Source organism: Callorhinchus milii, unplaced genomic scaffold (genome assembly GCF_018977255.1).
Source record: "Callorhinchus milii isolate IMCB2004 unplaced genomic scaffold, IMCB_Cmil_1.0 Scaffold6, whole genome shotgun sequence".
Classification (NCBI taxonomy): domain Eukaryota; kingdom Metazoa; phylum Chordata; class Chondrichthyes; order Chimaeriformes; family Callorhinchidae; genus Callorhinchus; species Callorhinchus milii.
This window is the reverse complement of record NW_024704747.1, coordinates 29,639,617-29,655,722: the sequence shown is the minus strand read 5'-3', so window position 1 is coordinate 29,655,722 and position 16,106 is coordinate 29,639,617. Positions and strand designations below refer to the sequence as shown.

At 40.6% G+C, this 16,106-nt stretch overlaps 1 protein-coding gene across 1 annotated transcript in view; it reads left to right on the top strand.

The window, feature by feature from the left end:
- The first annotated feature begins 11,998 nt into the window (after positions 1 to 11,998).
- Positions 11,999 to 16,106, top strand: part of xirp2b (xin actin binding repeat containing 2b) — a 42,754-nt gene continuing 38,646 nt past the window's right edge. The window contains 2 exon segments of the mRNA XM_042336567.1: positions 11,999 to 12,039; positions 13,339 to 13,953. Of these exon segments, the coding sequence (XP_042192501.1) occupies positions 13,717 to 13,953 (237 nt within the window). The 5' untranslated portion in view covers positions 11,999 to 12,039; positions 13,339 to 13,716.

Genomic DNA, 16,106 nt, shown 5'->3' with positions numbered 1-16,106 from the left:
TTTATTGATCTCGAAAAATCTTTAGGGTGTCGAGGTCTGAACAAGATATTTTGAATATAAAATAATAATAATAATCCTTGCATTTAATACAGCGCCTCATCACGTCTTCGCGACGTCGCAAAGCACTTCACAGAATATACTGTAAAGTGAACTGACTGTGTATTTTGTGGATGAATATGATGTGATCAGTTACACAGATTTATTCGGGGGGAGAAAACATATACATTATGTGATGTGATAATTCTCATCAGTGATATTTAAGACATTGAATTTTCACGTTACACACATATACAGAAAGTCGTACTGAAGGGACATTTTAATACAGAATTATTTATTTGTCCAGTAGAGACCGTGGGCTGAGCAGCCCCTTTCAGTAGTGAGTTACCCTGGAGCTCAGCTAAAGGAGGAAGTGGTTTCTTTAATAGTTGAATTTTCAGCCCAGAATTAACACTGTGGTAGAACTGCATCACATCCACTCCCAAATAGCACAGCGCTAACATACACTAACGGCTGATTTCACATGGTGCTCGTAGTTATAGCACAAAACTGTCAAAATGAGTCTTATTGGAGTCCTGCAGCATATTGCTTACACCACTCGCCTCTTGAACTTTGTAATAACTGGCTACGATGTATTTACTCTCCCACGGTGGGACGTCAGATACCAACAACACAACAATTTGCATTTATACAGCGCCCTTCGGGCCGGACGGCGTCTTGGAACACTTGACAATGCCGGAGCCCGACGTTGAGCCAGGGGAAGGGGGGGGTGGAAGGTGACCGAAGGCGCGGTCGAGGAAGAGTATGGTCTTCAAGCGGCGCAAACTGAAGATGGAGGGGGAGAAGGTGGGGTGGGGGGGCGCGAGGCGGAGGGAGTGAGGGAGAGAGTTCGACAGATTCGGGGCGTAGTGGCTGAAAGCACAGTTATCAACTGAAAGACAACTCAATCCTGGACATAACCTGATGTCAGTGACATACGCAGCCGTGGAATGATTTTTTTCTGAATTATAACCGACAGTGTTGTTGGTCTTGGATATTAGGAAAATTGCTCTTTTATTAATCCTCCTGATCCGGGAGTGTTCTCTCCTATTTAACCGTCTGAATGCTGTTATCTGCACTGTTGCTGTTATCTGATTAAACGAAAAACTGGCTTTTCAGCAGCTGATGATTTAATTCTGAGCTGTTTCTTTTTTCAGCTGATCAGCACATGTTGGCCTGGAGTTTGGTAAATTGAATAATACTCCAGTTACTGTCTGTCTTTAACAGTACCGTTTGCAGTCAATCAGCACTTAAAATGCTTGGTGAATTGCAGGATTAGCCAGAATGAATTGAATCAGAGCTTTCATCCTGATACCACACTGATCAGAGCAGCTCAATCTGCACCCAGCAATTGGAAGTGGAGTGAACGTGCAAGGTCCCATGTTGGGGCTTTGAGCTCACAGAGTCTCGGCTCACACTCCAGCTCACTGTTGCTGCTCAGACTACATTACCCATGAGGGCTTTAGCTTAGAGACTTAAGGTTTGTGAATATTGTGCAACTAAGACAATATTACACCCACAAAATATACAGTCAATTCATTTTACATTTCATTGAAGCGGTTTGAGACATCTCGAAGACGTGTTAAGGCGCTGTATCAATTGCAAGGATTATTATTTCCGTTTCCAATCTCCAAAACTAATTTTATATTAAGGATTTTTTTGTGTGTAAAAGCTGACTCTGAAAGTTACGGTGAGGTACATTTTCGTTGTTAATGTGGCATTTTATATTTCTCGAAACATGAGAAGCTCGGAGAATATGACCTGTGGTATTTCACACATGATAGGTGAAGCGAGGCGGGTTGATCAGCCATAGCATGGCTCGGTTCCTTCCCAAAGCTAAGAGAACAGTCACAAAAGCCGACAGAGTCAGGAGTAGAACAGTAGCATATTGGCTGATAATTTAAGATGTTCTATACTTTTTATACTTCCTAATTAACCTGGATTAAACATTTCTTGCAGTTGGGTTGCCTGTGAACTGCAGGATGGGGCAATGAGTCAGCCCCTAGGTATGTCTTGTTTTTGAATTTATCGCAGCAGCAGCAATAATAATAATAGTTTGTGAAAATATTACACATCGTGACATTGTGCATCTTGCCTTTTAAAGAAGACAAGCGTTTTATTCCAAGTAACACGTTGTGTAACATTCGCAGCGAAAGTTTCACTTGGTAACTTTGTGCAGAATTTTTACTCGGTCAGGCGAGAGTTAAAATAAATTTTTAATTGAATAGCGCATTGTGATGTTATACAGAGGCTTTCCAGCGCGTACATAAATAATAGGTTACAACATGATTAGTTGCTGCGCTTGAAGTAACATAGAAACCACATAGAACACAGTAGTACCACAGTTATTCTGCACGCTTGGGTCAAAAGGTATACTTTTTGGGACTGCATCAATGACAAACATTGATCATTTAAGACCACAATGGATTTGAGTGGGGAATCATAGGAGATAGCTTTGTATACCAATCTATAATATAATGTGTCAATGCTCCATTAACTTCAATTACATGAATACAACTGAGTCCTTACAAACAACCAAATCTCAAAATGTTATCAGCTGATGACATCTGGAGATAATTATAATAATAATAATAATCCTCGCATTTGATACAGCGCCTTATCACATCTTCGGGACATCTCAAAGCGCTTCACAAAATGTACTGTAAAGTGAATTGACTGTGCAAAACACCAAAGCAAAGTGGAAAGCAGAATAAATCTGCAATGCTTACGTCTGAAATAACCCCTAGGGTGTAATCCATGGCCTCTGTTTCAGGATGCTTGGGGACAGACTGTATCCTGTTGGCACAATATTAGTATTTAGGAAGTTCCAAGTCGGATATCATCAGCAACTGTGTGAAACGCACCGGCTCGAAAATAAATAAAAAAATCAATTCACATTTTGTTAATTTTATTTTTAATTTTAACTCTTAAAAATTCTATTATAATCGTAATATCGCTCAGCCCACTACGTCCATGTTCATTCATTCCCCTGTTGGGAAACTTACAGCATTGATGATGTGTGCTCATAATAGTATTTTTCCCTCTTAGGGAAGGGAAAATGTATCTTTAAGTGAACCGCTCATCCACTGAACGCAAGCAATCATGAGCGTGTGTGTAAAATGTGGAGTTCTTATCACAAACTTATGGTGTCGCGGTTTGGAAACAATTCATACTTACAACAATGTTTTTCAGGATTCTGTCCACACACACTATGTATTAGAAGCAAATCCCTATTTTCTTTTTCTCTTTCTGAGAAGTGTAATTGAATTTCTGCTCCCCAGGAGCCTTGCTATAAGCTATTTATACTCCCCCTGTTTGCTGGGGCTGTCTGATTGTGCAGTTGATATCGAAGTGCTTTAGATTGCAGCTATCAGTTCTTTTTATTCTTCTTTACTGAGGCCGTTTCATTGAGAAGAGCATCGTTAGCCTCATTTTTTTAACCTCATTCCTAGATTCCCCAGGTGTGTGAACCTGACTCAGTCGGTAGCACTCTGGCCTCTGAGTCACAAGGTTGTGGGTTCAAGCCCCAGGTCGGGACTTGGAATCACACAGTCTAAGCTGACGTTCCAATGCAGCGCTGGTGTGTGTGTGTGTGTGTGTGCTGCGTTGTTGGATGAGACGTTAAACTAAGGTTCCATCTACCTGTTCAAGTGGACATTAGAGATCCCAATGGTACAATTCAAAAAACGCAAGCAGTTTTCTTTACGGTGTCCTGGCCATCAATCCTCCTAATAAAATTGCTCATTGACTTCATGGCTGTTTGGGACATTGCTGGGCACAAACTCTTTGCCCATAAAATACAACAACAACAACAACAAGATTCCATTTATTGAGCGCCTTTCACGTTGGGAGGACGTCCCAAGGCGCTGTACAGTTGGGTCAGGACCCGAGCAAGGGGGAAATGGTCAGGGTGAGGGGAGGGAAGGGAGGGAGCGAGGAGGGGTAGAGAGTCGAGAGGGGAGCTGAAGGCTGAAGGTCAAAGAGAAAGGTCTTGAGACCGGCCTTGAAGGAGGAAAGGGAGGAAGCGGCGAAGGCACTGGGGATAGAGTTCCAGAGCCTAAGGGGCTGAGAGGCTGAAGACCACCGATGGTGGGGCGGTTGGGGCGGGGGATGTGGAGCAGACCGGAGCCAGAGGAACGGAGGGTACGGGCAGGTAGGTAGGGGGATAGTAGGTCAGAGAGGTAGGAGGAAGCGAGGCCATGAATGATGCTTCAGAGGATGAGAGAAAGATGTGTGCTGTGCTTTAATATTGCAATCCTTCAGTCCCTCCAAGGCATTTTTGCTGATGTCGTTCTGTTTGACTTCTACTGTAATCTTCTCTCTGTCTACAAATCCCTTCACACCCTGGCACCGCCCTCCCTCTCTGACCTGCTTTCTCCCCACTCCACTACCCGCTGCCTCCGCTCGGCTGGCTCTGGCCTCCTGCTTCTCCCCTCCTGCTCCACTATCGGTGGCCGTGCTTCCAGCCACTAGGCCCCGAAGCTTTGGAACTCTCTCCCCCGGGTCCCTCTACCGTGCCCCCTCCTTCCCTTCTTTTAAATCACAACTGAAGACCCTCCTCTTTTACCGTCCTTACTGTCACTTCCTCCCTCTCTCCCCCAGCTCGGCATCAGGCTCCGCCATGATTAAGCGCTCCAAGACGCTATATAAATGCAAGTTGTTGTTGTTCTCCTGCAACAATGTGCTCTCGACCTCTGGTGCCAAACAAATTGAGTAATTTATTGTAATTTACTTTGTTTTGTTATTTCTCTGGTGGCTTCCATTCCTGATGTAATGAGACACAGGCATAAGGTGTCTCTGGGGCCCAATGCACAGAGAAGGAACTGATCATTGGATTTTCCGAACTATACAGTTTAATGTTGATGTATTGTTACCTACTAAGCCATTGGGGGGAAGTCCTTTACTTTTATTTCTTTTAATAACACAGCAAATGTTTATTATTATTGTTTCCATTCACTTGTTATTGGACATAGGCCGTTAATCCATCTTATGTAATGTAAGAATTTACATAGTCTAGGTGGGGTTTGGTGCAGAAGACAAGTTTATATTGATGTTAAACAAGCTACTTACATTCCTATCACATTATAACTGTATGCAAAACAGAAAACACTCACAACCTCTTTGAGGCATTTACTACAACAAGAGTTAGAGAGGTTTTTTTTTTGCATTTTAACAGCTCTTTGTTGGTCTCCCTTAGATCATTGATTAAATAGCAGCCCAGCTATCTCTCTTTAATATTGGTTTATTGCAGAACGCAATTAAAGATGATCTGGTCCATATTAACATAATGCTTTTCCAGACAATCTCACTCATTCAGGTTACTATTAGCAGTGAAAGCAGTGATGAGTCATGTCTGTTGCCAGTAAAACGACAAACCCTTTCTTTACATGTTAACATTGCTACAGGCGATTTTTTTTTCAACTAACCAGTAATCACAACTGTCAATTTCCCCTTCATTATGTTTGACATTGTGGAATTTCAAAAGCATGGGCTCCGTCTTTCCTTTTGTTCTCTTGCTCCTATCCCAGACACGCAGAAAGTTGAGTCATTTGAACTTTTAGCTTTTAGTGAATCAATCCTTTGATTCACAGAAATGTTTCTTTTGATCGGTAAATCTGGAGTTAGCTGTGTACTTTTGACCTAGCTTTAAGTTTGAAAACTGTGAATAAATAACTAATAATAATAATCCTTGCATTTGATACGGCGTCTCATCATATCTTTGAGACACCTCAAAGCGCTTCACAGGATACACTGTTAAGTGAATTGACTGTATATTTTGAGGGTGAAACGCAGCAGCCAATTGTGCACAGCGGCGTCCCACACACAGCCGTGGACTTTTTCTTGAAGGAATTATTACCCCCAGAAAAGCGATCCACCAATCGACTAACAACCGGGTTCCTACTTACTGCTGGTAAATGGAGGTGTGTGTGTGGAATAAGGAAACTTACCCAACGTTTCGCCTGCCCGGGAATCGAACCCAAGCCCTCTCGCTAGTGCTCTAACCACTGAGCTACAGGACTCCGCAGGGCAATCTAACAACGATTACGGTTTTTTCTAAGTAGCCTTTTAGTCAATTGAAACAGCAGTAAAGAAACCGTTGCCATTTATCATGAATGCCATGTGTAACACGACACGTGAAGCCAGTTATTATTTATTACGTGCACACTTTCTGTTTTGCACAGAGCCATTCGAGTATCATTTGTAATTCTAGTCTTTCACGCTTTCATGTTATCTGTCAGCTAAACTGTCTGCTTTGATAAATACTTTATCTAAATCAAGTGCAGGGAAGAATAAAGGTCTCATACCGACATTGTAAGGAAATTCTTCACACTGTAACTACTTTGCAAATACCTGTAATTACCATTTAATAAGTTGCGAGTCAGGAATTCCAAGATAACCATTTACATAAAGAAACTACTCTAGGAAACAGCAGTGTTTGTAGAAAATAATAGGCATATCAATAAAATATAATGGCAGAAAGTGATAGTCGGTATCACATGGCACCTAATCTATTGCTCAGTTGCCAAATTAGTCAAAATTAATTCTAACATAGTATAAACTATATGAATAATACCAGTATTTTGTCACATTACCAAGGTATCTCTGTTGCTCTCTGTGTAAAATGATGGGATGTCTTAACGAGAGATAGTGGAACACTAACTCTTATGCTATGGATTAACTAAGTTTGTAAAATAAATAACCTGATGTATTTTGTTTAGCACTTCACTAACATGGAGCCCAGAAAGCAGAGGTCGGATGGAAGGCTGTTACTGCCACAACAATCAAAGTCCATGTGTGTCACTGGTCCATTTTGCCCGCATGTTACCAAGGCAACATCCTCAACCTTCCTGGACCTGTTATCCAAGTGAGTAACTCTTCTGTTGGAATTCAGTTCACATTGCTATGGCAGGAGATTGAGAAATGTTTAGACTATTGATGCACAAAGAAACTGGAGGCTAGTGAAGAGATACGAACTTAAAGAGAACGTGTCTAATTTACTCAGGACTGTACATTATTGCTAAATCAGCAAAACACTGAATCACATTTCTTTTGACTTTCCATGGGTTTGTAAAGTAAATGTCAGAGTATCAGCCTATCTACCCGTTATCGTGGCAAACAGGATTGTTATTTTGAAGCAATAAGATCCTTATTTTCGGAGGTTTTACATTTTGAAAGATGATACGAATCATTTATTTTTCTTCAAGGAATGTTACCACTTTTGAACCAAAATGTCTTTTTATACTGAATACAAAACAAGCATATTTTGTTGCTGTCAAATTCCCAACATGTTTCTCCCCCTGTTTCCTAAACCAATTCATCATTTTCATTTATAGGCAGCCCATCATATAATAATCTGAAAATAAGGATCTTTGCATGTGATACAGGACCTTCAAAATATCATCAAAACATCTCAATGCGCTTTGCGGGCTTCGCTGTAAAGTGAAGTGACTGCATTTTGCAGATGAATGTGGCAGCCAATTTGCACACAGCAATGTCCTCAAAACAGCCCTGAAGCGAATGACAATTGTAACTAGGAGATTCTTGGCTGGGACATTGGGAGAAACCCATTGGGATCTTTAACACCCACCTGAACAGACAGATTTTCATTGGTTTTAATAATTGCCTTTTAGCTTTCACGAACACTGCAGAATAAATCGGGCGGTGGTTGGGGGGGAAGTGGGGGGGGGGTCGGTGGGAGGGAAATGAGATGAGTGACATGATAAATCATGTCCTATTTTCATTCCCTTCCCCCATGTTTCTTTAATTCCGGATCAGATCACTAACATATTAGGAGGTGTGAAGGTTCGTGTGGAGTACTAACACCAGTATATGATTGAATGAGCTGAGCATAACATCACACTTTATTCCAAGTGCGACGTAATATAGTCCTAGACTGTAGTCCTGAGTCATTCATCCCTGACCTATGAGATGATGTCGATTTGAGTGTGCGATGTCAATTAGAAACCTGCAGAGAATATTATCCAGAAAGCTCTGTGATCACAGCAGCACTGACTTGCTATTGGCTTATTGTTTTATAACAAGGGATTACTGTGTACGCAGGAATGTACCACCGTGGTGATAAGCTATGACACAACTTGTTATGATTTAATATTTTAGGAGTATTTCCAGGATTGGTGCAATCAGAATTTCAAAGGAGTGTTTGGGGCGAGGAGAATGATCATTTTATCAGTCGTGTGTGAAATTCTCCGTCTCACGGTTCTTGAAAAGAAACAGTTTCTCAAAGTTGTGATGTGTGAATGATACGTAAATGATACATCCTGCGGGTTTAGTATTAAAAATACTAAATATATATATATCTTAGCACATAGCTATCCCTCTTTAAACTATCCCCACACCTCAAAATAGGAATAGTGTACAAAGAGACAACATCCTGACAATGTTTGGGGCATCAATCCCACAGACAGAACTTGTGGAGACATTCGAGCTATGTACCAGGCCAGACACAAGCATCATTTTTGTCCATCCTGACCTTGCTTCTTTGGAGGATACATAACTGATGGTGTGGTTCATTAAACTGTATTTATAACAAGAGTTAACTTGACTGCATTGCCAAGCAGTGTCACAAGAGCAATGTGCTATTTCAGTTTGGTTCATAAACGGTATAAGTATCACAAACCAACGGCAGGAGTTATGTTGGTAATTTACATCATGTTCAGATTTACTGACTCCTCCCAATGCTAATTTTAAGGCAATTTTGAATAGTAAGATATGTAAATGAAAACAGGGGAACTGACTGAAGCAGTAGTTTGGGTGATGGATCATGCACTAAAGCCTTCATACAGGAAATATAGCTATTTAATGTGTCTTTCTGATTCAAAATACTGAAGGCTGGGACTTCAGATTATACCATCCCCATTGGTATCTCACAAGTGGTGTGAAACAATACAACTTAATACACATTTACATTTATATAATGCCTTTCAAGTGGGGTTAGCCTTGTGGGCAGAGTAAGACTCTTGCTGTATGTACCATATGTAAGAGAAACAAGACCATTTAGTCAGAAAGAATATTCTGGATAAATGTTACTTCCGAGTGTTTATTTTTCAAAAAAGGATAGAGAGCAACATATAGACAGTTTTCAACATTCTCCAAATAAATGAGAAAGGGAGACAGTATTTTTTTTCAAAAAGTCAAATGATACACTGGAAGTTCACACACTGACATGAATAAGTGCAGATGTTTCACAAGAGCCGGCTATTTCTGAGATGTTCAGCTTCTTATGCAATGTGGCAGTGAGCTGACATATTTTTGGGGTGAGGTGGGTGTCTGACACAAGCAGAAACCCATCACCGTTGCTTAAGAGTCTCCAAACCAAGCTGAGAATTCCTCCCAGGCATTTCTCAGAGATAGATTGTGAGCTACACAAGCAAGCTCAACTGCACAAATGATCTATTTATTTTCTTCTCTGTTGGTTAAATTATCTGAGAAATGAGGAAGGAAGTAAACACCCAGTGAATTGATGGATTTTTAAGTGTTATCTGACTGTTTCCCAACATAAAGTCTGACAGAATGAATAAATAAACTATTCACAACTTGCGGGGCATGAGATCAATTTATGAGTCCCAGATGCACTGAATACGCAAGTGAGAAAGATTGTAAAGTATCATGGAGAAAGGCGTTTGGAACACTCCCTTCACAAAGATCATAAACATCTGCTTAATGACTATTCCATCTCCGATTTGATATCCTGTGCACTTAACAGAAAACCACAAAAATTTGTTCAGATGTTTATAGATTTCAGATAGCCATCCCACTGAAATGAATTACAGAATACAGAGCTACGAACAAAAGGCAAAACGCTGCAGATGCTGAAAATCTGAAATAAAAAACAGAAGTGGCCAGAAACCCTCAGCAGGTCAGGCAGCATCTATGGAGAGAGGAAAGTGAGTTAATGTTTCAGGTCCATAGCCTGTCGTCAGAACACAGCTATGAAGCTACACTCAACCTGATAGCACGAGCAACAAAATTAGTCCAGCCTCAAAGGAATCAGCTGTTCTGTAGATTATAATATATATTTATTTCATATAATAATAACATTTATTTATTTCTGAACCAAAACATATAATTCAAACTCATTCTGTCTAGACAGATGGTAGCACTTTGTGATTTGTGATTAGAATTCCCATTTGAAAAGAGAGGTGGTGTCGAGGTGTCCTGAGCAGTGTTGCCGTTCACTTCATTGGCTGTTTGTGAGACATCGTTGTGCGCAGATTGGCTTTTTAATGGCTTAATGCACAGGGAAGATGGGAACATTGGGGATGTCTCAATACTTAACTATTGATCTAAGCACCCACATAGATCCACCCACACCCTCTGTGCAGCTCGTTCCTTAATCCACTTGAGCACCCTGCCAAACAATGACCCCCGTCAATAAGTAATGTTCCTCATGAACTGAACTATAGTTGGCTCGCACTGTACGTACTTTCAAGCACTAGGTAATGGGTAATGTTGCATAATCTGAGCAAGTGTAAATCTTATAGAGTAAAAAAGAGAATCTCGTTTACAGTATTAAACGTAGCTTCAGAGCTTGCTGTTGGCCTCAGTAACATGTCGAGAGCCACAGGCCAACAATTGTAAGAGAAAGAACCAAAACACTGACATTTACTGGCGTTCAGTTTAACAAAAGTAACCCCTTAAGGGGAATAAGGAAGATATAACAATAACACTGGAAGAGAATAGTTAAGGCCTTGGACAACTCAGGCTCCAGAAAAGAGGACAGTTTAAGGAGATGAAGGCAATTATAATGATTCATTATTTTATGTAAAAGATTTCCTTTTTTTTCATTCATGGACTTTAAAGGTTGTTAATAATGCTTCATTCTACAATGGCTGGTGTGGCTGGCAGGCCATACGTTAACCCATTGTTTGCAATAACCTGTTTTCGCAGGAAAATATAATGTTTGCTTGTTTATAACTGTGTTTGGAAATGAAAGGTATAAAAATACTCTATGCACTTGGGACCCACTACCCTGTGGTTTATATGTATAAATAGCCTATGTATTGAGCATGAATTACCTGGATACGGTGGTGGAGTCAGTGTCTGACACTGTTCTCAATACTGACACCCATGAAACCAGGTCAAATATCAAGGCTTGTAGATCATGGAATTTCACCGAGGTTTGCTTGGTGGGTCAGTCTGAATACCAGTGTGCCACACAGTGACATAGCATTGCTACTGAGAATTATCCCCGACACCTGCAGGTAGACAGTTTGATCAAGGATTTCCAAATATAAATGCAACCAAAGGTGGATTGTTCAGCCACCCTCCTACCCTCTACCCTCCCTGTCATGCACCCCTCCTGATCCCACCCCCCAGGTTCAGTGGTTTGGGATGTCCTCCTGAAGTGAAACCCCACAAACAGTCGTAGATTGAGTGACCAAATTGTTATTATTATTTTGGGGGGCAGGGATTAAGAAAGCAATCCGCCAATCGACTAACAGCTGGGTTCCTACTTACTGCTAGGTAAACAGAGATATTTTGCTCTCTGTGTTATACAGTTTATGTGTAGAATGACAGTGTTACTTTATTTTCATATTCAGAGCATTTGTGCTATTACAGATAAAATACGATAGAAAATTACATTGCTATAGATATATTCATTGGACATCAGCCCTACTGAATCATTAAGGAATATATTTCTAATCCACGTTTATTCCTTCAATCTCATTGACTTGAGAAATGATACGTCACAGGGATTTGACGTACTGTAAACTAAGCCTATAGTGATAGCTGAAGTACACAGTCGTTGGGCTGTTGCTTTCCCTGAAGCCTCATAAATAATGCATTGTCCTGAGAAGGATATTGTAGATTTTGTATCCTTGAGCTATCAGATGTGTGTCAGCCCAACATGGTGACTGCTCATTAGTTTAATGAGACCCAGAAAGTAAAGTGCTTCCTTTACTTCTTTCCAATTTTCCTAGATACCAGAATGCTGGGACTACATCAGAAGCTGCTGCTGACACATCAGGAAAGCATTTGGTGGTAAGATAAGACTATTTGCATTAAACAAAAAAAATGTGTTTTTGATGACAGAATATGGTTATCCATTGCGACAGTTCAAATTCAAGTAAATTTCACTAAAATAAATTCCTGGATGCCACATGTTGTCATCAGATTAAATCATTTGTGTGTTTGAAAACAACTTTAGTTTATTAAAACTTTATACCGGCTCACAATAATTTATGAGCATCTTGGCAGAGTGATTTGCTTAAACAATATATGTGGATATTTATGTATGCAAAGTGATTCCTTTTGTTTAATGCAATCATGGTTATTCATATATTAAACCGGTAATTAAAGTTTGTAGCTGTAATACTTTATCACAGAATATGATCGTGTTCAGAAACAGTACGAAATTGATATTCTATCTTTGATGTAATGCAAAACAAATGCCACTGAAAGTTGCCCTGAGGTTATTTATGGTGCATTCACAATAGGAACCAGTGGTGTGTGGAAAAATACACCAAGTCCTTCGTGAGTCTTGTGAGCGTGTATAAGTGGTGGGGTTAATATCCCAAATCATTGCTTCAAAGGTGCCTTACCCTTGTGTTAGTTCTTAGACATTTTAGTTCTTGTGGAAAGCTCCAGTTTGCACCAAAGCAGTACAAGTGATGTTACGCAGAAAGGTATTTAATTGGCTATCAATGTAATGGTTTACAGTAAGTGTTCTTATCCATATCGGGCTGCCTCCTGACTGTAAGGCACCATATTTACTGTAAACTCTGAAAAAAAATAATCAGCTTGTTTTGAGGCATGGAAAAAAACGAGAGTTGCCAATTGGTGAAGGAAATGGGTGGTAACAGGCGATAACAAGTTTTATCTTTGAAACGCTGATGTATGGGGGAAGCTTTTCATACTGTTTTTTCCCCAATATTTACTTAAGTAAGAGTTGGTTTCCACAGGGTAGCCATTACATAGCGTATTGTTTTTTCCATATAAGGAAGTGATGAGAATTTACTCTGTTCCTGACCTGGTTTCCTGTTTGCTGGGAATTTCTCCCCGGAGTTCAGCCAGTGCTATTGACTGAAGGTCAGCTGTTTGTCTAATATTTGCTGAAGAAAGGAAAACTGAGGCAATGTCTTTTTGCAGTGACTGTAGTTCCCGCATGATCAGGGGCTTGTTGGCTGGACTTTAAATAAACTCGTGTTGAACTGATTGTTTTTTTTAAGAGAAAATGTGGTTCAGCCACAAATGGGATCCATTTTTATAAACACATACTTTCCTTCTGACTGTCCCGATTGTGTGCCATATGTTTAAATTTTTGCATCTCCTGATTTGCAGGGAAGCGAGGCATTGGCTGAGTGCCTGATCAAGAAGGGTTCGTTGAGCCTTCTGAAGAAGAAGTGGGAGTCTTGTGATCTTGCTACATCGCCAACAACAAGGACTTTGCTCAGAAGCAAGTCCTACAAGTTTTTGCCTCATTGCTCTGCCAGTAATGTGAAGTTACCACTGAGTAAATCAACTCAAACCAGGCTCTGCCACAGTACTCGTCAGTCTTCACCTCACTTCAACAACGGCCTGAAGTCCACAAACATCCAGAGCTTCCACGTTAGCCACAGTACCAGCAGTAACATCAATACCCGAGCTAGAATTACTGTGGTAAGTTCACCAGAAACCACCCCTGTTGTGAGACAGTCCAAGGCTGTTATTTGTACCAGAATGGAAAGTGAGTTGGAAACCCAAACCGTTGGAAGCGAAAGGCTGGGAAAGAAGGACATTTCAGCTTCGCCCACATCCCTGCACGAAATGGAAACGAACGGGAATGAAATTGTCAGGGAAGACCTGGAGGCTGGCCGGAAGATTGAACGATTTGTGATCCCACTCGCCAATCTGAAGATGATGTTTGAGATGTCAGACACGGCCTTAACTCCTGTGCAAGTGAGGAACAGCAATAAGGTAACACATTACATGCATTATCGTAAAGAACTGTTTGTTTGGCAGTAATAATAATAATAAAATAATAATAATCCTTGCGTTTGATATAGTGCCTTATCACATCTTCTAGACATCTCCAAGTGCTTCACAGAATCTATTGTAAAGTGAATTGACTGTGTATTTTGGGGGTGAAACGCAAAATATATAGCACTAGAAGGAAAACTTGATAAGGCAATATATAAATAGTATTTTCACCAAAGTATCAAACGATTTTCATGCCAAATGGGTGGCAATAGAATCAGAAATTTGAAAAAATTCAGAAAAATCAAAGAATTGAGTCACGGAATTTACTCTTACAGCTAAACCGCTGCTATGTTCTTTATACCTCAGATACCCATTGCTGAACAGTTATATACAATACCAATAATCCTCGCATTTGATATAGAGCCTTACCACACCTTTGAGACTATTCTGTAAAGTGAATTGACTGTATATTTTGTGGGCAAGAGATATAGGAAGCGGTAAAGTAATAATAATAATCCTTGCATTTGATACAGAGCCTTAACACGTCTTTATGATGTCTCAAAGTGCTTCACAGGATACACTATATATATACAGTATAAATAATGGGAAGTACTGTATTTTCCAACATAAAAAATACTGAAACGTTAGCAGATTGTGGCCTAATATTTTTTTTGAAAGAAGGTAGCTGATTGTAGCAGGTAGTTGATTCTAAGCGACATCAATGTGGTGTAAACTGAGCTCACAAGTAACCTTCACTAACCTCTGAGAGATCAAAGAGAAGGCTCGTCAGTCTCTGACTTTTGAAAAACTTTGGGTGATTTATTTTTCAATACAATTGAAATCCGAGCTGGGTGCAGATATTTTGCGCCGACAAATATCTGTTATCTCTTTATTTTATGGACGTCTTTATTGCTTTTCTCCCTCCCCCAATGGGAGCCTGTCCATTCCTCTCTACCGTTGCTCAGCTCACATAGCAATGTCAGACAGTTTTCAGGCCACAATTTTGATGACTTGAAGGATGAGGTCAATGTTGCTCCCTGGCTTCTTGCCAATAGAGGTCACAGAGAGATGTGAGAAGCATTGCTTCCCCCTTTTTCACATTTTATTCTGCTCAAAAAATTATTCAGGTTAACCCAGCGAATGTTACTGTTGTGCGATTGGAAGTCTGAGAACAATTATCATTCAAATGACAAGGCCTGCAATTTAGATCCACCAGGCCCCTGATGTGACTGTGCCTGTTCCAACTCAGATTGATAATCATTCGGCTAACTTTGATATATTGCTGTTGTGAGAAATGTAAAACCAGTCCCTTCTCCTCGCTCCCTCCCTCGCCTCCTTCAAGGCCCGGCTCAAGACCCTTCTCTTCGACTCCTCCTACCCCCTATCCTGCCCGGCCTCCACCCCTCCTGATCCCAACCCCCAGTTCGAGCCCAAATCTCTGGGTGTCCAGTGCCTTGGCACGTCCTTCTGACGTGAAAGGTGCCGTGTAAATTTGTTGTTGTTGTTCATTTCATTTAAAGGTTTTTTTTTACACAGTGTTATGGTTTTATGAACAACGTGAATGCAGAGACCATTACAGTTGGGAAATAGCACAAACTGGTAGCGGGAAGCATAAGTAACTGACATGCGACTCATTGCATCTCAGCTCCCACTTTCCCAGGAGGAAAATCAAAGCCATTTCCTGTGCTTAATCTTGTCCTGTCTACAGCAACTTGTATAATCTGTACCAGCAATGCCAAAGTCCCACTTTAACTAAGCACGGTTTTTAATGTTTTACAAACTCTCGGTGAAAGGAAGCGATCATTTAGTTCCCCCACCAGGCATTTTTTTCTTAAGAAAATGTTAATACAAGAGGATAGATTGCTTACCCTGTAGCTTAGTGATTGGAGCACTTGCCTCGCAAGCGAGAGGATCTGGGTTTGATTCCCGGGCAGGGTGAAACGTTGGGCAAGTTTCCTTACTCCACACGCCTCTGTTTACCAGCAGTAAGTAGGACCCGGTTGATTGACGGATCGCTTTTCCAAGTGTAATAATCCCTTCAAAAAATAATAGTAATAATTTTGTCACTTAATTCACGGCTGTGTGTGGGACGCTGCTGTGAGCAATCGGCTGCCACATTTCACCCATAAAACATAGTCAATTCACTTTAC